This window comes from Sphaeramia orbicularis, chromosome 7 (genome assembly GCF_902148855.1).
Source record: "Sphaeramia orbicularis chromosome 7, fSphaOr1.1, whole genome shotgun sequence".
Lineage (NCBI taxonomy): Eukaryota > Metazoa > Chordata > Actinopteri > Kurtiformes > Apogonidae > Sphaeramia > Sphaeramia orbicularis.
In genome coordinates, this window is record NC_043963.1 from 35,614,353 (window position 1) to 35,641,025 (window position 26,673).

General features: G+C 40.5%; 3 protein-coding genes across 4 annotated transcripts; 1 reads left to right on the forward strand and 2 right to left on the reverse strand.

The window, feature by feature from the left end:
• Positions 1–64: 64 nt before the first annotated feature.
• On the reverse strand, positions 65–6,054 carry arf3a (ADP-ribosylation factor 3a). The gene is made up of 5 exons (XM_030138413.1): positions 5,966–6,054; positions 4,023–4,204; positions 3,749–3,859; positions 2,600–2,724; positions 65–2,423 (listed from the first exon to the last, which is right to left on the reverse strand). The coding sequence occupies exons 2-5, from the start codon at positions 4,168–4,170 to the stop codon at positions 2,262–2,264; spliced, it is 546 nt and encodes a 181-aa protein (XP_029994273.1). The 5' UTR covers positions 4,171–4,204; positions 5,966–6,054; the 3' UTR covers positions 65–2,261.
• Positions 6,055–10,662: 4,608 nt separating this feature from the next.
• Positions 10,663–13,735, reverse strand: wnt10b (wingless-type MMTV integration site family, member 10b). Of its 2 annotated transcripts, XM_030138411.1 has the most exons (5): positions 13,578–13,735; positions 12,705–12,967; positions 12,355–12,536; positions 12,085–12,252; positions 10,663–11,989 (listed from the first exon to the last, which is right to left on the reverse strand). In XM_030138411.1, exons 1-5 carry the CDS (start codon positions 13,649–13,651, stop codon positions 11,489–11,491), a joined length of 1,188 nt encoding a protein of 395 aa, XP_029994271.1. In that variant the 5' UTR covers positions 13,652–13,735; the 3' UTR covers positions 10,663–11,488. The 2 variants fall into 2 exon arrangements, with proteins under 2 accessions (XP_029994271.1, XP_029994270.1); XM_030138410.1 differs by having other exon boundaries at positions 12,085–12,536.
• A 2,701-nt stretch (positions 13,736–16,436) lies between these two features.
• wnt1 (wingless-type MMTV integration site family, member 1) lies at positions 16,437–20,476 on the forward strand. Its single transcript, XM_030138412.1, has 5 exons — positions 16,437–16,578; positions 16,923–17,028; positions 19,028–19,281; positions 19,470–19,735; positions 19,824–20,476. Exons 2-5 carry the CDS (start codon positions 16,928–16,930, stop codon positions 20,313–20,315), a joined length of 1,113 nt encoding a protein of 370 aa, XP_029994272.1. The 5' UTR covers positions 16,437–16,578; positions 16,923–16,927; the 3' UTR covers positions 20,316–20,476.
• The last annotated feature ends 6,197 nt before the right edge of the window (positions 20,477–26,673 follow it).

Genomic DNA, 26,673 nt, shown 5'->3' on the forward strand with positions numbered 1-26,673 from the left:
TCTTTAAGCTGTCAAAAGATCTAAAGTGTGAAAGTGTGATGAAAAAATAAAGTGACACAGAAACTCATGTCTTGGTCTTTTTATTAGTTGATTGATATAGTGCCAGGAATCACTAAATCATTCGCCACTTTCGCATCAGTTGCGTCCATTTCATTTCCTATTCTTGGTAACTTAAATAAACCCATTTCCAGTTTGTTCCTTTGTGAGTACACATGATCACTGGGAATGTCACGCAGTCTTACTGTTCTACATATTCTTGTTCTAATCTGCAAATTTTAACTGAAAGAAAAATGTTTAGCAACATTACAACAGTACTGTGAGTGCGTCAGTGTTACAGATCATAGGTGGGCTATCTGAATGTTGGACATTCCTACATACAAACCTGTTATCAAAGATAAATCAACCACTGGCAATATAAGGCCACAAAAACAATTTTCACACCAAACTGAACATAATAGAGGGCACATCACACACACAAGCTGCTGTCAGTTATACATATCTGCCAACACACTGACCCCAATATCTACAGGTGTATGAACAACACTTTCATTATGACTGTAAATACCATTGTATACTTTTGTTACATAAACATATATACAGTTGCGCTGACATAGAAAAGCATGCTTTTGCATATTAGGAGGTTGTTCAGTAAACTTTACACTAAATCCATAACATTTATCAGTACAGCATTGTTCCAACCAGCAGCAGTAATTTAGACTAACAAATATAGTCTGAGAAATTATAATTCACTTTTATTACAGATCTTGTACAGTATTAACATGCCTTATGATGCAGTATTACTATCATCCTCTCTTCTATTTTTTCCAAATAATGTGATTTGTGTGACCACTCAGAAAGACGACTGTCTGATCTAGATAGCAAATTAAAAAAAACAACACGAAAATCAACACTTGTGTTTTGGTCCAAAATGAATAAATACTCCATTCAAAAATACAAGAGATAACAGACATTACATATTGTACAATAGTAATGCAGAGTTATTTTGTGCAATGTGATACACAGAGATACAGCAACACAAGAAACACATATGTCACGCCAATATAAGATGGATAAATCAGGATGATAAGCAATGTCCCATGTTTAACAGATATAGTGCAGCTGCTCGCACAAACTACCTTTAGAAATAAACATTCGTAACCATGAAAGCTTCCTAATATCGCCAATCACATGCTCTGCTGCATCACTCTCCACACGGCAGGCCAATAGCAGCAATTTCTAAGCCACAGAGCTGGTACAGTGCGCCTGTTCTGTCATCTGTATCACTTTAGCACTTCACTGACGCCAGACAAATTGCTTTAACCCTTACTGAACCAGGCAATTCGACTAAGAACAAATCTTTATTTACAGCAGTGGCCTGCAGCAGTTCACAGCTCCTACAAGCTCATGAGCCAGTACTGGGATATCTCCATGCAGATTGGGGAAGCAGTAATATACAGTGATACTGGGGTTTGTTTTTTCACCAGCTGCCTTAGCAGTTAATGCACATTGCCATAGGAGGAGAGAAACCACGTGATGCGATTAGATAGTAATATCAATAAATAAAAAACAGAGAAATAAATACATGTTGACAAGAAATATAAATAAGTTAAGACTATCAAGTCTATCAGCAGGTTTTGTCATTGATAAAACAAGAGAAAAAATAATACAGCTGAATAAAACTTAAACTGACTAAAAAGATTGACAAGCAAAATTTGGTTGTGATTAAACACTGGTATATGCAGGAAATGACAAATTTACATTTATTTTACATTAGGTTTTAAACAACATGATAGTACTCTGAGTTAGTAATAGTACTCCCACTTATACTATTATGACATTCGTTATAATTTACATCAAGTATCTGAAAGAAAATTCAGTTACACAGGATTAGTTTGCGATAATTGCCATAAGTCTAGATTTATCACTTTCATAAATGTCAAAGGTCACGGAGACTGTAAAATAGGGGTAATACTTTACAATGACATTATACTATTACATCCCAATGTTTATGTATTCAATCTATAAAATTTAAATCACTTACGTCAACCAGTGGTATGTAAAGAAAAAAAAATGCTCTCAGAGGAGCTAGACAAAATAAATTAGACAGAGTAAAGAAATTAAATAAACCAAAGTTTTTTGGGGGAGAAAGCCATTGAGAGTTGCTTTTCAGCACTGCCTCTCCATGTAAACACAATGGATCCACTATAATCACTACCTGGAGCTGGCACCCAGGCTCTTCCCCGCTCTACCGACTGGACCCTTCACTTTTTGTTCTTCAGCTGATTGGCCAGCCAGTCCAGGCCCTCGTACAGACCGTCTCCACTGGTGGCGCAGGTCGCCTGGATGTACCAGTTGCGGTGACGTAGAGAGTGTAGGCCTAGCTTGTCTGTGATCTCTGCAGCATTCATGGCATTAGGCAGGTCCTAGACAAAATCAGATATAATGTTAACTTTTTTTGTTCAGTTAGGGGAATATAAAAAGACAGCAATTTAGAAAAAGTTTGAACACATCCCAGGAGAAGTTAGAAGCAAAACACTGAATAATAACGACACCTCCTGTGTGTAAACATCAATACTCAGACTTAAAAACAAAAGCCTACCTGTTTGTTAGCAAAGACGAGGAGAACCGCATCCCGCAACTCGTCCTCAGCCAGCATCCTCATGAGCTCCTCCCGAGCTTCGTTTACCCGTTCACGATCATTACTGTCCACCACAAAGATCAAACCTGCAGGAAAGGAAAACAGGGTGTTTTTATGACTTCAACACAAAACCAACAACAACATTATACAGAATATTACACCATGTTACCATCAAAAATTAGAGAAATAAAGAACAGAACGTGGTGAACGCTGAAGTTACATATATGTTACATAAAGTCAATGAAAGGGCCATAAATATTTTATTTATATATAGTTGTTTATTTTTCCTCTTTGTTTGTATAACTGTACAAATAACTATGTATAGAAATGTGTATGTGTGTGTGTGTGTGTGTGTATAATTGTGTGTTTATGTGTGGTTGTGGGTAAATGTGTTAATGTATCTGTGTGTGATATACATCTACGGAAATATTTATGAGCCCATCTGTGATTTTCCATTCAACATTACAGTCTTTCAAATGACTTTGGATTTTATGTTTTTGGGAGTGGAATGGTTTTCAACATCACATGCTCTTAATTTGTATGTATGTCTTAGTTTTTTGTTGTCTGTAATTAAATGCAGCTTATTTATTTATTCAACTTGTAAATCTCATATTTTATGTGTCTTTTGCCAGATCCTTGACTTGCATGGGTTGTTTGAATATGAGTACTAATTGCTAATAATCTTGGCCAATATTTACACCTTTTAAATTATATGGGAAAACTATTTTCTCCTTCTTCTTTATTAGCCATTTTTACCCCTTGTGCAATAAAAAAAAATCCTCACACCACCAGCTTTTCTATGGTAGAATAAGAGCCACAGTGATCAATGTCTGTGAACCCACTAGTTGACATTGCATGGTTTAAAAAAGGAACATACTGGTAAACCGAGCTTATTCACTCTGGAGTCTTTTGAACATGACTAAGATGACAATAATATGAAACTGTTGGAGGGTGTATGCAAATGACCTCATCTACAGTATTAGTCAGATGTGCCCTCAGGTGCTGGGGGCGAGCATGTGCTGCAGGATCTGCTGCAGGACTCGAGTGCCCTCGTTAACTCCAACATGACCAGCTACAGCATCATGGGAGAGTTTACTCGTTGTGTCTCACCCTGGGTGTTCTGGAAGTAGTGCCTCCAAAGGGGACGGATTTTGTCCTGGCCACCCACATCCCACACGGTGAAGCTGATGTTTTTGTACTCCACTGTCTCCACATTGAAACCTACAAAAAAAAACGCAAATACATCTGTTACACCTACTCACTTTATCTTTTTTTTCTATAAAAGATTATCTCAGGCACATCGTTTCATACAGTGTACACCAGACTTGTCAATATTACAGAGAGTTTGTTATCAGGACTAGAACAGAACTATTCACCCACTTACCAATTGTGGGGATGGTAGTAACAATCTCCCCCAGCTTCAGTTTGTACAGGATAGTGGTTTTCCCTGCTGCATCCAGCCCCACCATTAGAATCCTCATCTCCTTCTTGCCTATAAGGCTCTTCAACAGGTTACCAAAGATGTTTCCCATGACGATGGGTGAATCTCACCTCACTGCTACAAAACTGTCAGTGAGACACCAAAAAAAAAAAAGACTGGTTTCTATACAAAGCGACAAAACAAACTGCGAACCACAAATAGAAAGTCCAAAAAACCACACAAAAATGCCGCGGTGAGAAACAGCAGTTCTTCAAAAGTAGCTCTCAACATTACCACCTCATTACAGCTTCAAGCCACCTCAGAGGAAAGCCAGTAAAAACGTACTTCACACCTCAACAGGCAGCTGACCTGACTCAAAGGCTGCTGCTTTACACTTTGACAGCTCACTGTGGAAAGAGGCAGCCATACTGAATGTCTGATATGTGGATCAGCTTTCATGTGGTACAGAACAACCACCTTTCTTGAGCCGCAAAAATTGGTTGAAAAACTGGCAACTACTTCAGTGATTTTTCACACTAAGAACACTTGCTTCTTAAATGTGACAATCTGCGTAATTTTCATCTCCTTTTTTGTCTCACAGGACAGTCAGTGAGCTATCTTTTGGTTTTGTGTCGTTTGATTAAGTAAACATCCTGAAGACATCATTTGAGCTATAAGAGATTACAAGTGGCTTTATTCACTATTTTCTGAGTCTTCACAGAGTAAAGTATTGATAGATCGAGGTAAAGGACTTGCATTTATCTTAAGTATTGTTCCTAACCATCTGTGACTTTACATTTCTACTCCAGTGCATTTTGGAGGCAAATATTGTACCTTTTTCTTCAAGTTACTATTTATTGACAAACTCATATCATTAATATAAAATAAAAATCAGTTTATCCATTATGTAGTATCACCATTATTACCTGCAACACTAAATCTCGTGCATCAATAATTATATTATTATATGTTATATATGATTCAGAAATGGGCTGTTACACACTTTTTCTTTTGGTACTTGGACATCTGTACTCTTACTTGAGGGTATGTCTATTTGATTACCTGTAACAGAGTAGCTACTCGTACAGTGTAGTATTGTTACTTTCCTCAAGTAAAAGATGTGAGTACTTCATCCATCACTGAAAGAATATGCAGTAGTGTAATGATCACTTGTTATTGCATAACACATAAGTATGATACACACAACTTGTAGCACTGAAGCAAGAGGTTTAGAATGCAGATTTTGTAACGTATTTCTTGGTAAAAGGCCAGCTTTGACATAAAATATTCAGATGGTTATGCTTTAGTATTAACGATATAAATATTTTATAGCTTATACATACTATAAGATATGGCATATATGCATGTACAGGCTAAAGGGCGACATGTGGAGCATCCTATGTTTCTAGGAATCCATTTCTTATGATTGAACCTGTTACTGATGCTGTTCACCGTCTAGCTGCTGCTACACATTCATTCATTTACACACAGCCGAGACTGGAGCTGCTAGCATAGCCTGTTACAGCTGCAGTGGCCGGACATTCATGTACATCTGTCATAATGCGAGGGGATGTCGGCTGATGCTGCAGTCAGACCAGGAGAAGGATGTTAATGCGCCATATTACGTGTTTTAGCTCGGAACGAAATTATTCAGAGGTAGTTAGCTCTAGGGCAATGTTAGCTTACGTCTGCGGTATTAAAAAATAATTCTCCGGGTCAATTTGTGTGCTGTAATCCCCTCGTGCAGTCACGACAAGCGCACGAGACGGCCTGATGTCGTCGACTAACGGCCGTTTATTCACCGAGAAGCGTGAAAGGCGGAAAGACAGCTGTAAATATTACCGCGGGCTCCTTTTATACATACGTAATTTGAGCATTTTCACTATTTACATCTCAGTCACACTTACCCCTCAACGGTAGGCAGGCAGGCTACCAGCTGGATACAGGCAAAGGACTGGACGGTAATCTCGCGATGAGCTACGGCTGTGATTCGCATGTTCTCGCGATAGTACAATTGTCCAGATCGCCTCTCACGTTTGTCTCTCCAGATGACTTGTTAAAAGCCAGCAGCAGAGCTTTACTTTAATACTTTATAAATAATGGAAAAATAAGCATGTAACACCAGGATCATATTGTCATTCCTAATGTTTTTATTAGACAAAAATATTCATCAGTTTTTTAATTAAATTAAAACGGCACAATCTTTCTAATAAACACCTGCATGTTTATTCAGAGTCAGCTGGGCCCAAACCCATATGATATGGAGCTAACTGAGTCTGGAGGAAAACATGCTTGAATAATTAACACAGGAATCATCCTAATGAATAAGTTAATAGCTGACTGTAATAGGATGCCAAGTGATCCTTCCCGGCAGCAGCCCTGTGTGTGTGTGTGTGTGTGTGTGTGTGTGTGTGTGTGTGTGTGTGTGTGTGCGTGCGTGTGTGTGTGTGTGTGTGTGTGTGACAGATAATGAGGTGACAGGAGGCAGAAAAACTGACATTGAATCATAGCCTGGGATGAGCTCCACTAGCATGCTCATGTCATAGAGATAGAAAGGTGATAGCCTCCTGACGCATGATTTGGTTTTACAGGTGACAATACATGTCTATATTTATACAGCTTGTCATTCACATCTTAACCGTCATCTAACTGATGGAGTGATAGGAACAGGCATGGTCTCCAACTCAAAATGCTATTAAGTAATGGAAATATTTTCAGATAAATCATTACACTTGGTGGATCTATATTGCTTTCGACTACGTAATCAATGTTAAAAAATCTTCAGTATACATTTAACCAGGCACTGTAAACCTCACTAATGTCTTCAGCACTGACACTATTCTATAATTTGATTATTTATTTATTAATTTTTTAGAAACGATCTGCCTCAGTGATTAAATGTGGTGAATCTTACATGCTTTGATGAGATGAACTGGAAAACAAATGACAAAAGTGCTGATTAGTGGATGTTTTCAGTGTATATATGTGTTGTGTTATCGCACAAACACACACACACATATATTGGTTTATGTGCATTTATACAAGAGATGTATAAATCTCCCACTGGAAATAACCTGTAGAGTGAATGTATTATAATATACACACAGTGTTTTGAAGTAGATCTGGTTGTTCTCAGACAAACTTTGAACCTTAATTCACAGAATTTCACATTTTGACCCAATACTGCATCTTACAAACTATAGCCAACCAGCATTTTGACTAATTTTTCTTCATTTTTGACTCAAATTGGGTTAAGTTTCACTACTTTTATTCTGGAGGCATTTTACTCATAGACCAGTGAAATCAGATGAAATAAGTAATGCTATATTTATCCACTTTTAACTTTAGTATTTAATCTAATATTTAATATTTACATATTTGACAATGATACACAAAGAATTCAGCTTCTTCAGTGAAGGAACATGATTATGTGATACTGACAGCGAAATGGGCGTAGCTGCTTTTTAATAAGGAAAATGACCTAAAACTCCTTTTGATGTTTCTATTCTATGTTTTATAGAGCATAATGATGACTGTGTAGATATTTCATTCATTTTATGGGTATTTTAATGGCCAGCTGAAAAACATACAGATGAAGCCTCTTAAATATGCCAAGAGTTCTAATAATTTTGTCCACTTACATGTGAACTTTCATCTAACATGGAGTGATGAGAATAAGGATTGTCAAAGTGTAACTGGTCTCAAATTACTCAAAATGCGATCAAGTAATGTAGATGTTTTCAAAAATAATATAATTCCTTACACTTAATGCATCTTTATAGCTTTCAACCAAGTGATCAATGTTAAAAATCTTTAGCACACATTCGACCTGTCAGTATAAACCTCACAACTATCTCTGAAACAAGGTGTTGTACCCATCAGCTTTACTGACCTACTTTGTCCAGAAACATGCCAAAAGAGGACATTTCTATACAGCAAAAAAGATGCAAGGCAACAGAGTTAATGTTATACTCTACACAGAGGCTAAGCTCTTCACCTAACAGAACAGGTTTGCACATAACCCCTATATCATCACAGATATTTTGATTAATGACTGTAATTTAATTACAATGTTTTTATCAGTAACTGAAACTAGGAATTGGAATCAAAAACCATCTCCAAATTGTCTGATCGATCTTAAAAATAATTTCATATATATATATATATATATATATATATATATATATATATATATATATATATATATATATATATATATATATATATATATATATATATATATATATATATATATATATATATATATATATATATATATATATATATATATATATATGTATTTTTTCCCCCCCAAATTAATCAGCAGTAAAACATTGGAGATTTGATACTTATAACTAATGTACATGTCCTTTTTTTAGACAAAAAAAGTTTCCCACAAAGACAACTGATCAGTGATCAATAAGGGAATCATTAAAGAACTGGACTGATGATCACAATTGATATTCATAAAATATTATTAATTCCCATCCCTAACTAACATTTATATTGTAATTTAATTACGTAACCCTGTTACATGTAAATAGCTCCACTGTGTGTGTAATTGTGGGTTTTGCCTAGCGCCCATCTAAAAAGTAGCCCATATAACCAAATGACACCCCTGAGACCAGCACCACAGATCTAGGTGAACCAAACATTTCTCTCCCTCTTCCTCTTTGTTGCGTGTCAGTCAGTGGTCCGGTGATAGATGTGTTTATCAATTCAGTGGTGAAGGCAGAGGAATAAGGAGGGGAGCAGATGTTTGCAGCTGCAGACCAGATTATGGGGTGGAGTGGATGGTGGGGGAGCCTGCCGAGTTTGTGTGCGCGGGGACTTTGGAGAGGGTTACAGGGGGGTTACAGCAGGCTCGGGTAGTGGTAGGAGAGGTGGGGTGGGGAGTTATGACTTAAAGGAGCCTTTCCTCTGAAGTGTCTGCCAGCGTGCACCCCAGCAAACACAATCACAAGTCTCGTTGGTTCTGCTAGCTGAACTAATGAGGGCCTGCGCGTTGAGGGCAGGGGCTTTGATGTTCTGGGTAGCTGGCTCCTTGTGTTTTCTCTCCCGCTCTCTTTCTCTCCCTGTCCCACATCAAAAATGAAAGGGGAGTTGAGAAGCAGATGTTTTGAGGCATGTATTTATACAGAGTACACTTTATTCACCCCCTTCTCCATACCCTGTTTGTCCTTTGCTACAGCATCTCCGCTGTACGTACAGTGAGGATCTATCTCCACATCTTTATATCCAACTAAACACACTAAATCGCCTTACTTTATACATATAATCATCCTGTCAATCAAAGTGGGTAACTTTTATCTCTTCGTACTTCCTCTCTCTGCCTCCCTCTCTTTAATTTCAGCCCAGTCTGGTTGTCATTACTCAGGGGGCAGTCAATGTGTTGCTATGCATGTGTCTATGTCTGCTGCACTGAGGGGAAGAATGAGAAAGAAGAGAAAAAGAGCACAAAGCAGCAGAGAAAGCAATCCTAGGCTGTCCACCAACCTCTGTCTCACACATGGAAGACAACAGTGACAGGAAATTCCCTTTTGCAACCGCTCCAGGGTGAAATGATAAAGGAATGAAGAAATGCAAACCAGAACTAGAGCCTTATCATATCATACCAGTCGCGCTTTCTTTTTTATTCCATCACTAAATGCTGGTCAATTTAGCCAGTGGCACTGCCATTCCTTAGGAGTCAAAAGATCTTTACCAGAGTCCATACAAACAAATCTTAATGGGTATTAAATCCTATGGCAGAGGAGATTTTCCCAGCAGACACAATATGGAGACAGTCTAAATCATTTAAGATACCTCAGTGTGCTGCGATCGTAAATCCAGGCAGGTGTTGACATTAGTATATTGCTAAAGCTGCAGTGTAACTAGAATGTGAGCGCAAATCACTCACCAGGAGTCACCGTCTGACAGCTACAGTGTACACACCAGCATGCATGTTTTTGATTGTGCATTACTGTCAGCATTTCTGCATGTGAACTGTCTTTGTACATAAATGCATGCATGTGTTTGTGTGTTTGTGTTTGTGGAGTCTGTATCCCAGGTAACAGGGGCACGGTGTCCCAGAAGCACGTGGTTCGTTGAGTCCCATCCTTGGTTATGAACTCTGGACAGATGATCCCCTCAGATGCTCACACAGCAAAGACTGGTATAATCACCCCCACTCTCTCTCTCTCTCTCTCTCTCTCGATGCTTCTCTCCAGTAATAAAAGTCATACTTTAAGGAAACAATATCCTGCAGCCATAAAAAGTCCTTCTCTCAGAATGAAATGGCCATAAAAAAGGCTCTCACCTCCTAAAGCAGAGCATAGAGCATACACCCTATTTACACAGCAACAGACACACACTCTCATACACACATGCACATTCATCAACATCAGTTGTAGACTAAAGCAAGTCCATCTCTCATTTTGACATGTACTACATGTGGGAAGAATCTGCGGCGTGCTCAGACTGACAAAATGAAGAAAAGCAAGTACAGAATAACAAGAGTTCAGTCATGATTTCATAGTAAAGTGTCACACATCATACCACACATTTATCTCCAGAGAAAACATATCTCTGTCATAATGTTGATACGAACTTTTGAGAAACACGACCATCACTGACCAAGCGGTCATGTTTTTCCTGCTCTAATTACTACTGCTACAGTGATAGTTTAACTTCCTATCAAGTATACAAGCTATGATAAGCTTATACAGTGAATGTCTTGTGCGTTCTTTGCATTGCTTCTGTGAAAAAGCTTTCAGTTAAATGAATCAGTATTTCAAAAACTACAAATACACAGTCTTCACTCATGTCTTCTATATTTAGTAAAATCCTTGTTGGAGGCAGATTCCAAAAAAACGATGCAAAATATACAAATGGTGTAAATATCTTGGAAAACATTAGAGTAAGGTCTAAGATAAATTGTGATGGGACTACAGAGCTCTTTCTCTCAGACCAAACTAGAAAAAAAGACAAAATCTTCCACGACAATAATATTAATAACAGATTTACAAATATACATGTACACATTAAAATACACACGTACTGTACAAAATGAGATGAGTTAGCAGAAAAACATTTAAAAAGAAATGTTTCTCTGCTTCTGCTCTTCTTTGCTCTGTGCAATAGAAAAGATGGGTTTAGGCCGCTTTCATGCCTGAGAGGGCAGCTTCTAAACAGACCATTGCAAGACAAATGACATGAGTCACCTCTTCAATCTCTGACTTGGCATTTTGAGAATAACAGCGGCTACAAAGAGAAAATAGATCCCAGATGATGGAGCAAAAAAAAGGAAAGAGGGGATAAACAGAGTCACTTGGAGAGTTACACAAGGAGAAAAACAAATGCTGGAACAACAGGAGTGGGCGAAGGAGGGACAGGTTCGCCATCTTGAGTCCTGGATGGGTAAAGGCAGTTAGGACGGGAAGATGTGTAATCTACTTGCACACATTGACCCATTCTGTGAGACGACACTCCTCACACAGCACGTAGCAGCACCAGTGGAATCTGCAGTTACAGCGCTCGCTTCGCGTCTGTTTCAAGATGTTGTGTCCACGGCCACAGCATAGTGAGCTGCAGCTGTCTGTGCTGTAGCTGGTTTTGTTGCAGATGCGACCATGTGTTCCTGGAGAGTCTATGGATGCATCACGCTCACAGAAATCTGGAGACTTCTCAAAGTACACCAGTTCTCTGGACATGCTTCGACGACGGCCTCCGTTAAGTCCCCCTGTGCTGCCACTGGCACCATTTCCTGCTCGGGGGTTAAAAACCCCATTGTTCTTGTTTTGAGAGTTGACAAAGATGGCTGACAGAAACTTGTCCTTAAGTAAAGAACCAACAAGCCGAAATTCTGGGGACACATGCCAGCAGGTCTTGAACTGACAGCTCCCTGACGTCCCATGACATTTGCACTTCTTCTTCATGTTGTCAGTCACTACCTGTGGAGAAAGGTAAATGTTGGGGTCAGATTAGAAATGTAGTGCTGATTTGCTTTGGACACACTAAAAACTCCAAGAATAAGATCGTTAATCACCTGTCGTCCCACCCGGTTGTTGTGTATCCTCATGCGAGCGTGGATATCCCTTGGAGAACCACGGGAGTCGAGCCAGTCCCTGGAGAAACGATCCCCAAAGCGGACGTCATGACTACAGCCCCCCCACTCCCAGGTCTCCTGCATGGAGCTCAGCTCATCTGGTAAAGGCTTGAGCAGGGCAGAGGGGTGGGTGGAGCGCAGGTTAGCGGGCAGGTTGCCATGGTGACTGTTCAACTCAGTGGGTAATGACCGTGTCATGCTGAGGCCTACCCCACCCTTCTGCAGGGTCTGCAGCTGCAGCTGTGTGAGTTTCAGCCGGATCTTGTCATCGTCCTGGCGACGCTTGGCCTCACAGCCACAACCCCGCAGCTTGCCCATGCTGCAGGCCGTGGCCACAGAGTGAGCCACACCCGCTGCCAGTAAGGCCAGGGAGAAGGCACTCTCGCGAAAACCTGGGAACACAAGATCCATACTCAGAGACTTGGGAACGATTAACAAATGAGTTCTACACTTTCTTACATCTTCTGGGTCTTTATGTGGAACCCTCTTTGACCTCTACACCTTCCACCCATAAACCCATGTCACATTTTGTCCATCATTAGCTTGCCTCAGTATCTCACCCCTGTTGAGGATGATGTTGTGGTGGGGCAGTTTGCCATGACCCTCCAGTGAGGAGCAGTTCCAGCGCTGGTCCCGGAGATGGTGTTGGCATTCGTGTATGGCCACCTGGATGCCCTGCAGCGCAGAGGCTGTGACATCGGGACTCCGTACACACATCCGCATCTGACGCTTACTGAGGCCCGCCAGCCTCAGGCACACAGAGTTAGGGGTTAGGACTGGGTCTCCTGCCACCTTCAGGCTGAGGATATCATTACACAGCACCCTGCAGAGCAAAAAGAGGGAGAGAGTTGGGTTGGTAGTGGAGTGGACGGGTGGGTGGCTCATCATATTTGTTCAGGAGTTCATTAGTCAAATCCACAGAATTAGGTGGCAGTGGAAGATGGTTGGTAACATTTGGATTTAGGGAATTCAAGGGATCAGGGATAAATGTAAGACATATGTGATGTATAATATATTAATTATAATTACACCAACTCACTGTAGTGTAATTTTGGGTTTGGAAGATATTAAAAATACACTAAATTAAAACTGTTTTCATTATGTTTATAGGAAGGGAATTTTTTTTTCTTCTTTTTTTTTACAGTCCCATAAAGAGAGTATTTTTTAAAATACACATAGGCTATATTTATAGAGAACAAGAACAAAAATGTTTCTGCCAAACTTTAAACTTAAGCTAAAAAAACACAGTAAACAGATCCCAGTGTTTGAATAACACACAAGTCACCGTGAGAAATGAAAAGCAGCTGTTTGATTAAACTAAATAAGGAAAAATATTCAAAGTCAAAAACACAAAATGAACTCCATTTCCAAATCTCATGAAGTCACAAACCGCATGTAACATCTAGTCTCCTGACGCTCTCAAGTGCACTTACTTTAATGCAGGTGACATAAGGGCTGTTGCCAAAATCAGGAATTGGTCCCAGCGGAGTTTATTTGATAGCTCCATTTTGTCAGAAGTCTTTCGCGACGTGACATTAAAACAATGATGTTCGAGTCCCGTATTCACTTAGAATTGAAGAAGAGTGGAGTATTATCGATGCACCGCCAAACGACCGAAGAGTGAAGACGGAGAACAGAGAAGCTCGGGGGCGAGAGTAAACGGGAGGGGGAGAGACAGAGGGGAGGGGAGATGCCTCCACAGGCGACTGTTTGCAAAATATTGGCCAATATGAAAGTTGGACCACCAGTTGATCATTTGATTATTTGTGAATATAATAATCTGTCCACGCGTAAAATGACGTATCCAAACTTTTACGCACGGGCACCTTTAATTGATCATTGCGCAGAAGTGACCTCCATCTAAAATATTGAATAAACAAATTAAACATCTAAATATGAATGTGTTTATTCATGTTTTTTGTTGGTGAGCCGGCAGACTGTGTAGCACAGGCGTCCCAACTTCCGAGAACAAAGAAACGTTCTATAAGATGAAAAATGGAAAGTCAAAGAAGATTTTGTTCATAAAGGGTGAACTAGTTTAAGTGATGTATGGGGGGGAGGGGAGAGCCGCTGTTTCCACTGTACAACAGGGAGGCAGCAGCAGGCAGGCGGCTCCGCTCACAGACCCTCCAACAATACTGTTTTTAGTCATGTGGCCCCCCCTTCTCACCACCTCCATCAGAGCGGCTGTTCCTCATTGTTAACTTTGAAACAACTTCACTTTGTCACTCCAAAGACTTTATTTCAGAATATTAAATTATATGCATAAATTACAGCAATTTTGGAACTGTCTTTATTCACATTTTTTGCGTCACATGTCCAGGAAAAATATCTAAAGGCTAGTGACATGTATGGATTCACTGGTTTGGTATGTGATGTCTTAATGGCATCATCACGTATTAATATTTATCAGATTATTCCTTGTGCATATGGGAAAAATAAAAAACCTCATATTCATTATCTATCCAAATGCCACTTTATTAACAGTGTTCAGGCCTTCAAACCAGCAGCAGATTTATGGTAACCCGTCACTGAATACATCCCTCATACTGCTTTTGCATTTAATGATGGGAAAGAATCAACAGGTCAGACTCACAAAAATACCACAATTTCAGATTCACTATCGATCCCTCCTATAATAGACACCTCTGTGAGATAACCCAAAACATGGATGGAGGCTACTTTCATAAAATTAAGTTAAAACCCCCCTCGAACACGGTTCGCATAGTGACACCAATTCATCTAATCTCCTTCCATTCCCTAAGCTTCAGCAATGAAAAGTGCATTAGCATTCTGCCTTGGCGTGTATATCTAAGTGGCTTAAAAAGTGATTTTAAGTTGATTTGTATATAAAAGGCCCCCTTATCCGGATTGAAGCTCTAATCTGCTCGGTGTCGCATGACTGCTCCAGGAAACCCGTTTGAGCACCTTCATATAAGACTGGAGTATAAACGTAGGATGGCTGTCATTAAAGCCGTTTTACAAAAGCCCACTTCCTTTTACTGTCATCTGAGGCAAAGACACGGAGAGAGAGAGAGAGAGAGAGAGAGAGAGAGAGAGAGAGACTACAGCCACTGCCACGAATAATGTGAAACATGCAAATTAGCAGATAAATGTCATATAGTGAAACATTCAGCAATGAACCAATATGAAGAAGTCTGGGCGCATTTACGCTTGCTCCTAGTCCTGGTCTGGTTAGATGGAGATGCCGCAAAGTGGCTCAAGATGTGATTACACTGGGCTACATGTGCGTCGAGGGAGGTCTGCAGGCCAGATGTTCGAATGGTTTTTATTCTTACTCGTCCCCCTCCTTTCCTGGTTCATCATACATCAAACTTCTGATTAGAAGCCGTATTTCATTTCTCCCACGTTAAGAAAGAACATCTAAATAATCTAGGCTACGTATTGTGAGTTAGAAGACAGCTGAAATAGTGTCACTTTTTTTTTTTTTTTTTTTTTTTCCTATTTAAGTTTGTTGCGCTTGTGCATGCGTCACGGGCTAAAAAATGGGAACACAAAAGGAAAATATTTAAAACAAAACTCTGAAAAGATCCTTGCAAAAGCATGAAATGTATTCAATAAGTGTGATGATAAAAGGACTGAAAATGGGGGTACACTTGTGAAAGGATTAGTAAGGGAAACCTAACGCACAGAAATGGCCTTAGTCATTGCACATTTTGGGAGCGTATTTGGAGAAAGGAGGAGGAGATGCGGTTAGGGAGTAGGCTAATCCAACCACCGGGTAGAAAGGGCAGTTTTAGATAGCTCATATTCCGCTGTAACTGTATTGCACCGTGACACCAGCTTTGAGCAGCGGCGGAGCACCAAACCGGGCGCACCCAGCATCTGTACCAGTACATCTGTGCGTCAGGGCACTTCTCTTCTTACCAACACTGGATGTGGGAGCAAGCGCACGGCCAGTGGGAAAGTACTCTCTGCTGCACACATTTACAGGGATGATTATGTGATGACCGTGAGATTCCACAAGTAATATGCGCAACACTGAGGATTGTCCTATTTTTTTTCTCTTCCTTTCTCCTTTTTCTGCCCAGTTGTGTTTCCTTATTCATTGTGCGCCCTATGAAGAGCATTAACTATCCCTCCCTCCAATCCTATTGAAAAGGGTCCGAAAAAAACAGAGGGAGATGAGAGCAGCAAATCCCTTTTTTATTCCCCTCGTAGCGCTCAATAAGAGAAGAATGTGTTGCCTATCAGTCACCGAGGGGATCAAGTCTTCGGGACTGTCCCACGCGTTCAATGCTCCGTGCAGAGCATCACTGAGAGAGACAGAGTGAAGAGGACTGGAGCAGCAGTAGCATCCTTCCTGGAGACTTCAGATCATTTAGCAACCTGTCTCCACTCAAGATCCATTTAAGTCAATTAAGGCTGCCTGCTTCTTTCACCTTTCAAGTCGCCTCACTGGACTGTGGCGTGGTGAGTAGCCTATACACACCCTGATGAGCAGAATTTAGACCATTATAAAAACACAATTATTAATTATGGAAATCATAGCCTATGTGGTAGCCTATGCATCCCTGGGTAATGAAACCAGGCATCACTGTGCGTTTCACTTTTTATTTTACTTGTTTTGAGCTGAAAGTGCATTTTGATGGATTTTCTATTTCTGTATTTTGCAATTTTTGTGTCGTGCGTTTTTGGGAAAAATAAAGCAAAGTTAGGTACTTGAATCTAAAGGCACTGATTTTATTTGTATAAAATCCATAAGAAGGTGCTCAAAGAGTAAATTTGACGTTTTCCTCCTCACATGTGAACTGGAGACACGATGAGGAGTCTAGCGCTGCTGTTGGGGGTGAAAGCCGCTTGCATCCTGCTGGTGTCTTCGCTCTCTGGCACAGGGGCCGTCAACAACAGCGGCCGGTGGTGGTGAGTTCACTGACACTGTGCGTAAAGGTGGACGCATTCAATTATCAGCGTGAAAAAAAAAAAAAGCCGCTTTAAAGTGTGCAACACATGAAAGTGTTTTATTGGGCTACCGAATTCTACGCTACTCAAAATAATGTGTTAGTTTTGGCACTGCTCACAACTTCTGTTCATCCTAAAACAAACAAAACACACAAAAAAAGAAAAGGAAAAAAAAAAAGCCACTGCATGATTTTAAGGCATGTGGGTTTTAGTTGCGTCGTGTCCAAATTGCTCCACGTGAGCTCAGCTTTAACCCATTTTACAGTTTTCTATTGAATTTATTGCGCCCTCAGCGCAAACTGCGGCAGTAGACTATCTGTTAAACGATAAACCAATTAAGTTTGTAGTAATTACAGTTTTTATTTGCGGTAGATTAAATTTACTCTCTCTTTCTCCCTGACTCTGTCATTTCAACATTGCGGTTTGAATACGAGACAACATTTTCAGGCCAATATGGGATAAATTAAATATGGATTTATTTCATAGCTGAAAAGAATACAAGCTCTCATCCTGAGCTGTGTTGATCTAATATTGTCCATCAGTCCACATACGTATACAATGGCCCAAAACAAACGCGTCAGCGCCAGCTATTTTGTCATGGAAAACAAAAAATGAAATGGATTAGTGGGTATGCCGTTTTCTGTGTTTTAAATCCATAAACTGTGGGTAGATATTACAACAGATACGGTTGATTTTGCGGCGTCATTAGATGGATAGTATTTGCGCACAACGTCAGTGCGTTTTCAAATGTTTAAAATGTCAAATGAAATCCAAGAAACAACGAAAAGAGAAAAAAATGCGAGAAACCGCGGAGTCCTGGAATGTCGAAAACATCCAAAAGACGAGAATATTATTAATGTTCCCAGGCCTCACCACACTACTGTCTGGGTCACTCCTCTAACAGGCCAAGACTCGGCCGCTTTTCCGGATAATAATGGTTAACAGGAGACACAGCCATTACACTGAACATGAATCAAAAATGTTGACACAGAAGTCTCACTGAAATTGCCGGTAGATAAAGTGGAAAATTACACAGTATGTGAATTGAAACGCTCAAAGCAGAAATGTTCTGAAACTTGACAACCAAAATGAGCACATTTAGATCCTGTTCACTGGCTCAGACAGTTCTGTGTGAATTTGAAGAATCACAGGTGCCATATTTGGACACATATAAACAGGACACTTTCACAAAACTAAACAGAGGATTTTCTGATGTGATGTGACAGTGGTTTCACACTGACTGAATGTTCTGTGAGATTATGTTAAGTTATTGTTGTATAAGTAAATCATCTAGATCATTATTATTATTTTTTAAGTAAAGTACACAATGTGATTTATTTATTTATTTTTGGCAGAAAGCCATGCACATTTTTAACATGAAAGGCCCCAGGAGGCCTCCTCTAGGTTGGCTGATTTAGGATGGTCAATTAAGATCAGATCTTCATGATCTATGTAACCACTACTCTCATGTGGTTTATTGTTTCATTCATTTTTCTCTGTGGTTGTCACACAAAGTATGAATATGACTTGCAGACTAATGTGTATCAAAGAGGATGTCTTTTAGTAAAACTCATACTTTCTTGTATGTCAGTCTTAGCCTTATAATAAATATTTAACAAAATATGGTTACATCATCTCCTTATGCATCTGACAGGTATTTGTATATAGCTCTTTTCCATGTGACTCATACTGTATCGTCATACACAAAATAGTATAGTTTCATTTAATGTTGGCCAAGCCTGAAACGTGCATTTTGACTCAGCGACTCACTGTCTCCCCCTGTTCTTGGAACAGCATGTGTCACTATCTATTATTGTAGGACATAATGAAAACTGTTATTTTAATGGAACAAAACTCATGACATGCCAAGAAACATCAGTTTAAAGGGTCACAGAAAGAGCTATATGCATAACATGCCAGCTCCTGGACTCTGATTTCCTTTGTCCTTGTGTTGTGCCAGGGGTATTGTCAATGTGGCCTCTTCCTCCAACCTCCTCACCAATTCCAAGAACGTGCAGTTGGTCCTGGACCCCAGCCTGGCCCTCCTGAGTCGTCGCCAGCGCCGGCTGATTCGGCAGAATCCTGGCATCTTGCATGCCATCGCCGCTGGACTGCACACTGCCATAAAGGAGTGCAAGTGGCAGTTCCGCAACCGCCGCTGGAACTGCCCGACCACCCACAGCCCGGCAATATTTGGCAAAATTGTCAACCGTGGTGAGCCTCTCTTTTCTTTCTCATCAGGCAATATTTGGGCAATTTAGGCAGGATGTAATGGAATCTCTTATACACATTTAAAGGCTTTGTCTCCAAATATTTTCCAATTTTGGTCAAAAAGGGTGCCAAATCTATGCCCAAAAGGCTGGATCAGGTTCTGAAAGGAAGTTTTGATGTTGTTTCCTCAGGTTGCCGGGAGACAGCATTTGTATTTGCCATTACTAGTGCAGGGGTGACCCATGCTGTGGCTCGCTCCTGCTCAGAAGGAGCCATAGAGTCATGCACATGCGATTACCGTCGGCGAGGCCCCGGAGGGCCAGACTGGCACTGGGGGGGCTGCAGTGACAATGTGGACTTTGGCCGCATGTTCAGCCGTGAATTTGTGGACTCCAGTGAGAGGGGCAGAGACCTGCGCTACCTCACCAACCTACACAACAATGAAGCCGGTAGAATGGTAAGGAGATGGTACTGCAACAGGTTTCTGGATAAAAACTCACGTTTCAAATGTATTTCATCAGTTGCCTTTGATTCTCTCTGTGCAGACTGTATCATCAGAGATGCATCAGGAGTGTAAGTGCCATGGCATGTCAGGCTCCTGCACTGTGCGTACCTGTTGGATGCGTCTGCCCAGCTTCCGCACAGTAGGAGACTTCTTAAAGGACCGTTTTGATGGTGCTTCCAGAGTAGTTTATGCCAATAAGGGCAGCAACCGAGCCTCTCACAGAGCTGACCCCCGACATTTGGAACCAGAAAACCCGGCTCACAAACCTCCTTCTGCCATGGACCTTGTGTATTTTGAGAAATCCCCAAATTTCTGCTCCTACAATGGCAAAACTGGCACTTTGGGCACATCAGGGAGAACATGCAACAGCTCCTCTCCAGGCCTGGATGGATGTGAGCTGCTATGCTGTGGACGTGGATATAAGACCCGGACTGAGAGCGTGACTGAGCGATGCCACTGCACGTTTCACTGGTGCTGTCATGTGAGCTGCCTGAACTGCACTAGTACACGGACGTTACACCAGTGTCTATGATCACAAGTGGAAAATTAGGAATTTTAAGGCATTTACAAGGAGAAAAGAACTTCTTAGGAAATCATGTAGTTGGCTGAGAATGCCGCTAGTGTGCAGGTGCTTTGAAAAGGTTAAAGTATAGAAGCTAGAAAAGCTTCAAAGCAGGTAAATTAAAACAGGGAACTTACGGGCACAAAAAAAAAAAAAAAATCAATCAGTGTAATGAAGGAGAGATGGAGAAAAGCACAAATATATGAACAGGGTACTGATGGAGTATACTCTATGTGCTTGCTCCTTGCCTTGGATGCTTTACAGTATTATGAGGGTATTTAAACACTGCATTCATCCATGTAGACTGGAAATCATCCACATCCCTCAAAAGTTTACACTGTGGATAAATAGAAATAGAAGTAAACAGACAAAGCTCTGTGGTGGAGAATCGATTGCTGTAACCAGGTACTACTAGAGCCTCCTCTCCCACTGAGGGCAGAAACTGGACACAATGTTTCACAGATGTTTCTGTGGCCAAAGAGCCACAAACATGTTCTCTCATAAACTCGTGAAGACCTCGAACAAGGGGGCAGTTATTTAAAAAATCTGTGTTTTGTTTTCTTAAGCTGAAGTTTGGCTTCTCTCACATGAAACTGTGTGAAGTTTATCTCCTGGGATGGGCTGTCTTTTTCCCAAGTTGTATACTTAGGCGCTGGATGCAGCCCAGCCTCTTATAATTTCCTCACCACACTTGCCCGTTTTGTTTAGATTTCTCTGGAGCTGAATACACCTCAACTCTGATTTGTCGCTCTGATTTACCACAAGATGGTCCTGATGTTACATGATTGGAACCAGCAATCGCCAAGCAAAACAGAAACGTAGCCATAACCTGGAGCTGTCTAAACAAGTCTTAGTGAGGCAAATAATTTGAATGTATTATCAATACACTGAATATTATGAGTTGACTAGATAGTGTTTGGCAATTTTGTGGAGTCAGAATTAAATAAATAAATGAAATGTGACATGTAGATCATCAGCATGCTGTTGGAATGAAAACCGATGGCACTCTGATATGTAGTGACGGAAAATACACTAAATTCCTGATTATGCATGAGTATAGCATGAGACTGCTCCAGGTTTATAATGGGCAAAAGGTGTATTTCTTCAAACTACAGGCAGTAAAGAGCAGTATGTTAAAGATATTGTTATTTACAAGAATACAGCCTCTTCAGAAGTAATCATGTATATCAGCTAAGAGAACCAAAATGCTGTAAATACTAAAATATATAAATATATTTATAATGGTGTCACTCATAAGTTTGGTGAATGACATATGCACCGGTCAATGGCTGTGTATTCACTATCATTAGTGTAAAGTCAGAAGATATGTTGCATTTATGTGTAATATAGATGACACAAATCCCAACTCTTACTACAAACAGAAATATTGCATCTTCGCTCGTTTTCCTGTTAAACCATTTTGTTTTTGGTCATGCACTGAATATTTACTTTTTTTGAAATTTTTTGTAAATACAAAATATTTATTTCTGAGGATTTTATACTGTTATAGAAAGACGTAAGAAAAGGCATTTTTAGATTTTAATCAAAAGATTTAGGTCTCAGTTGGTTTTGTATTGTAAGATAGAACAATAAAGTCTATATTTTCAATTAAGTTGCCCTCCTGAATGTGTCAAAAGATGCCATTATGTCTGTTGTACTTTCTGTGTTTGAGATAGTTTTGACAACCAACCAAGTGAACATATAAGCCTGTCCCTGGGTGTCCTTTGCCTAATCCTATTACCGCCACCAAAGCAGCCTCTTTCTCCAGCTCACAAAACATCCCTGCATCTGCGCTCCCAGCCACAGCGACTGCTTATCCAGCCACATACCTTAGTTTATACAGTATAGGGTTTTACTGGACTTGAATGTATTGCTTCATTTGCTTAATGTCGGAAAGAAATAATATGAAAAATAATGAAAACCTTATAAATTCTCCCCCAACCCCTGGCAACTAGACTAACCACGAGAGTTTGGAAAAATGTGCATTTTCTGTTGTAGCCCACCGCAGCTCAGGAACAGCCAGGCTCACCCAAACACAGCAGAGCAGAGGCACAATAAGGCCACCGACACACACCTCTCAGTCTGATGGTCTCCACACGAAACAAGATGGCACACAAGTTACTTGATAAAAAACTTGATGCAGAATATAAACTTCTGAACTTCAACACAGGATAGAAACCAAAAGAGCAATGAGAACCGGGGTCAATCAAAGAACTGCACCTGAGAATAGGTGGTCAAACAAAACATAAAGATTACAGCTGTAAATTCATCACAGAGACACATGTGTTCCTCCAAAACCAGTAGTGGAAGGCAACGAAAGCACTGTATTTAAGTGTAGTAGTGACATACTTGTATTTTACTTAAGTATCTACATTTGAACCTATGGAATACTTCTATACACCTCAGAGGGCAGTATTGTACTTTACATTTACTTGGAAATTACAACATTTTCCCTAATATTATTTAGTTTAGATATTTTTTGGCAGCTCCTTGGCCATTTTAATGTAAAATTATGTGGAAAGCATCAAAACTGAGTGACTTATCAGATGGTTTTGCACACATAAATAATAATGGTCCACAAACAATGCAAATTTGTATATTTCTGTTTCAAAAATGTACACTTTAATCACAGAAGGACCCTTAAAACCCCCAACCTGTGCTCTTAAGACATCTACAAACTTGGAACCTATACAGAAGGAAAGCCCTCTAAAAACCTAAGGAGGATTCTGCAATCATATTAATATAATACAGTATAGGTGCATGATATGACATATTATATTGTATTATATAACTCAAATACCTAATAGTATGTAAAACTGGTTCCACACTGATACTAGATACTACATTAAACAATCATAGTGTAACAGGTTGAAAGGAGTCATTCTGTACATTTACGTTTGATACTTTAAATACAAGTGCCTAACAATACTTAGTTCTTATAATAAGTTTTTACTTTGACAAAAAATGATCTCTAATCTGATCACTAATAACACAAACTGTGCGCCACTGAATCATATGAGGGACCTCTCAGAGCTATAAGGTGCTCAGTCTGAAACTCGAGTTGAAAACGGTAAAGATCTGAGATGACAAGTGACAATGATTATACATAAAGACACACACACACACAAAAAAAAACCCACAGAGAAAGTGCCAGACAGATTAAAAAACAGAAGAAGGAAGGCAGAGTTCAAATCCCAGGCGTGAGAGTGAGGTGGGAGAGTCGGTAGAGTCTGAGTGGAGGGGGTGCAGCCTGTGGGAGTGCTGAGGAGTCAGTGATAATTAGCTCAATTAGTGACAAAGGCAGTGTAATAAATACCGACTTAGTGTCTGGGTCCCTGCTGGCCTCTCCCTGCGCAGCCTGCGATGTGGCCCTGGCCTGACGGACAATTCATTAAACTGACAAAATACCCCACCGTCCAGGCGTGACGCAGCGAGTTAGCCCCCTACAGGCCCGGCTCATTGTTCTAATTGTCTGGGCTGGAGTCACTTTGTGGCCGCCTCCTCCTTTACCCACCCCGCCTTCACACTCTGCCTTCAGAAAACCCATGGAGTTAATGCCCCTACCTTACCCTGTAAGTAGGTGATCGGCAGGTTGGGAAAAAAAGCAGTAAGAGTTCCTTGGGGTGGGGCGGCTGGTGGGGGAGGCAGTGGGATTAGCGAATGGAGGTTGCCTGGGAGTGCTGGGAGCAGCACCGATCGGAATGTAGGAGAGATGAGTCCAGAAGCTCGGATGCAGGACAAAGCGAGAGTTAATAAGGAAAGATTGAAGGGGCTGGCGACAATGGGCTGCCACCCGAGTCGAGATGAAATTGCTTCCGAGGATTATTGGGAGAGGGTGTGAGCGTTGTAGGCTTTTTGTGTGAGTGTGTGTTTGGTTGGTCATTTGTGTGTTTGTGTGTATGTGTGCGTGCAGGGGCAGGGGGAGCTCTGGATTGATGGCTGCCCCTCTGGTTGGGGAGCAGGGGACCAGAGGAGGCTAACCGGCTGTTCCCACAGTCTGTTCTGCTGCAGCCACCTTTGACACACGGGGCTGCCAGGCGGCGAGCAGGCAGCCATGGTGAGAAGGGCACAAACAAAAACAACAGCTCCCCTTTACAAAAGTCACTATCTGCGGAGGGCCAGTAGAGAGGAGCAGGCTGGAGGTGTGCAAGTGACGGAGGAAAAAAGGAAAAAGAGCAGAGTGTGACAGGGAGGCAGCAAAAGAGAGACATAAGTGGTGCATGAATGTAGAGCTGAGTCTGAATTTTAGTTTAAATTTCACTGACATCTAGTCCTGGTCTGATCCTAACGACACAGTGCCTATGCACCGTATCATATTGTGATTACTGAGGTGTATTTAGATATTATTTTTATTGAACCAAATTTAAACCAGACGAAAATCAACACTCAAAACTTGACGTACGCAAACTCACTCAGATACAGCTGGAGAAAAATGTGTGTGTCAAAGCCAAAAAGCAGTGCATATCATCCACATGTGATTGTTATGAAGAATGGAGGTGTGTGAGAGCAAGCAGGAGAAAAAAAAATACAGAAAAATATTTAAACATTTTTACATGTGCACAGTCGTGGCCAAAAAAAAAAAGAAAAATTTTTGTTTTTGCTACGAGTTTCACACGTTTCTGAGGTACACTGACAAACAATCAGAGGTATTATATAAATTCATAGTCAAGCAAATAATCCATTTGTGTCATTAGTAAAACCTTTGGCCAGAACTTTTTATCAACACTGTATATACATTGTACGTTATGTCTTTTTTTATACATGCATGTATTGAAGTGGATATGTTTTTGTTATGTATATAAATGACTGGCCTGTAGGTGTACAGTATATGTGTATATACTGTATATATAAAACATCTGGACTGTGAATCTCACTGCTATAACAGGCAGAATTTCTGTATCAGTGAATAAAGTGACTATTCTATTCTATTCTATTCTATTCTATTCTATTCTATTCTATTCTATTCATATCGCTACTCTTTCTAAAATTAATGCTCTTGGTCTGTGGCTAACTAATTGTTACATGGTCAATTTCCTTTCAGGACAAATCTACTCTTCTCCTATAAAGGTCCTGTCTTATAGAGCTATTAACTCTAAACAAAAGGTCAGATTTAATTAAGCAGCTCTGCCAACAACGTAATCTGATGAGTAGAAATATAACCTCAGTGTAACAATCAGGTGACTCACTTCAGTTATTTTACATGCAAAGAAGACGATATGGCATAACGACGGCACAGCAGCTTCATATTAAAATTCCTGATAAATTGCGGAAAAACGTTTGCCCATTGGGTGGAGTTGGTTCTAATTTAAAGGGCGTATGATAAAGAATTTAGAATTGGGTTTGGGTCACCACACTGAATGATATTCTGCTCACAGCGGTTGTGATGGACAATGTGGCGTGGCTTGGATCTAGCTAATAATACTGATTTGATTTTCATGCTGTCCTAACATTTCATTGTAATCCTAGAGTCATGGGCCAAGCTCCAATTAATTAGGGCATTGTTATGACAGGAACACCCTTACACTGCCCTTGTAATAATCTGAAGCATTTGTTTGGTGCCATTAAGTGACCACAGGGCTATTATGTAATAAGATATGCATTTACAGCCTAATCTCACTCACACACACACACACACACACACACACATACACACACACACACACACACACACACACACACACACACACACACACACTACATGCAGAATTATAATCAACTAAACCTCACCTAGAGTTACAGAAAACTACCAAGTGAATTAGTTTTGGTCAATCCAATTGGCTTAATTTACCCCAATTCAATTCAGGTTTCTAGGAAACCATGAAATGAGTGTGCATATTTGTACATATGCAAGTTTGTACACATTCTCAAGCCAGTGTGAGGTGTGTGTACGTGTGTGTGGGTGTGTGGATGGCAGCTGGGAGGCAGACAGGGTCCAGGAGAACCGTCCCCTAGCAACTGACCTTTATGGCAGATGGCAGTTCCAGAGCAACAGCCTCCCAGAAGCACAATGGCTGTGGCCTCCTAACATCTCCATCACTTCATCATCTACTGGCCTGCCACAACCTGTCACACAGGAGAGAAGGAAAGTTGTAATCACTGAGCAAATCCACACCAGCATATACACTAGGGCCAGGCCAGGTCTCTATGGAGACATAAGCAGAACTTGATTTGAGGGCCCCACTAGCACCTCAGGGCTGCCTATACGATCAACTTCTGCCAATGCTGGATCATTGGCACACCTACTGTAAATCGAACACACTTATTATCAGTTTTTCCATTCCAATAGCTGTGTTTCCGTCTAGTGAATCTGATGCAAACTTTTGGAAAA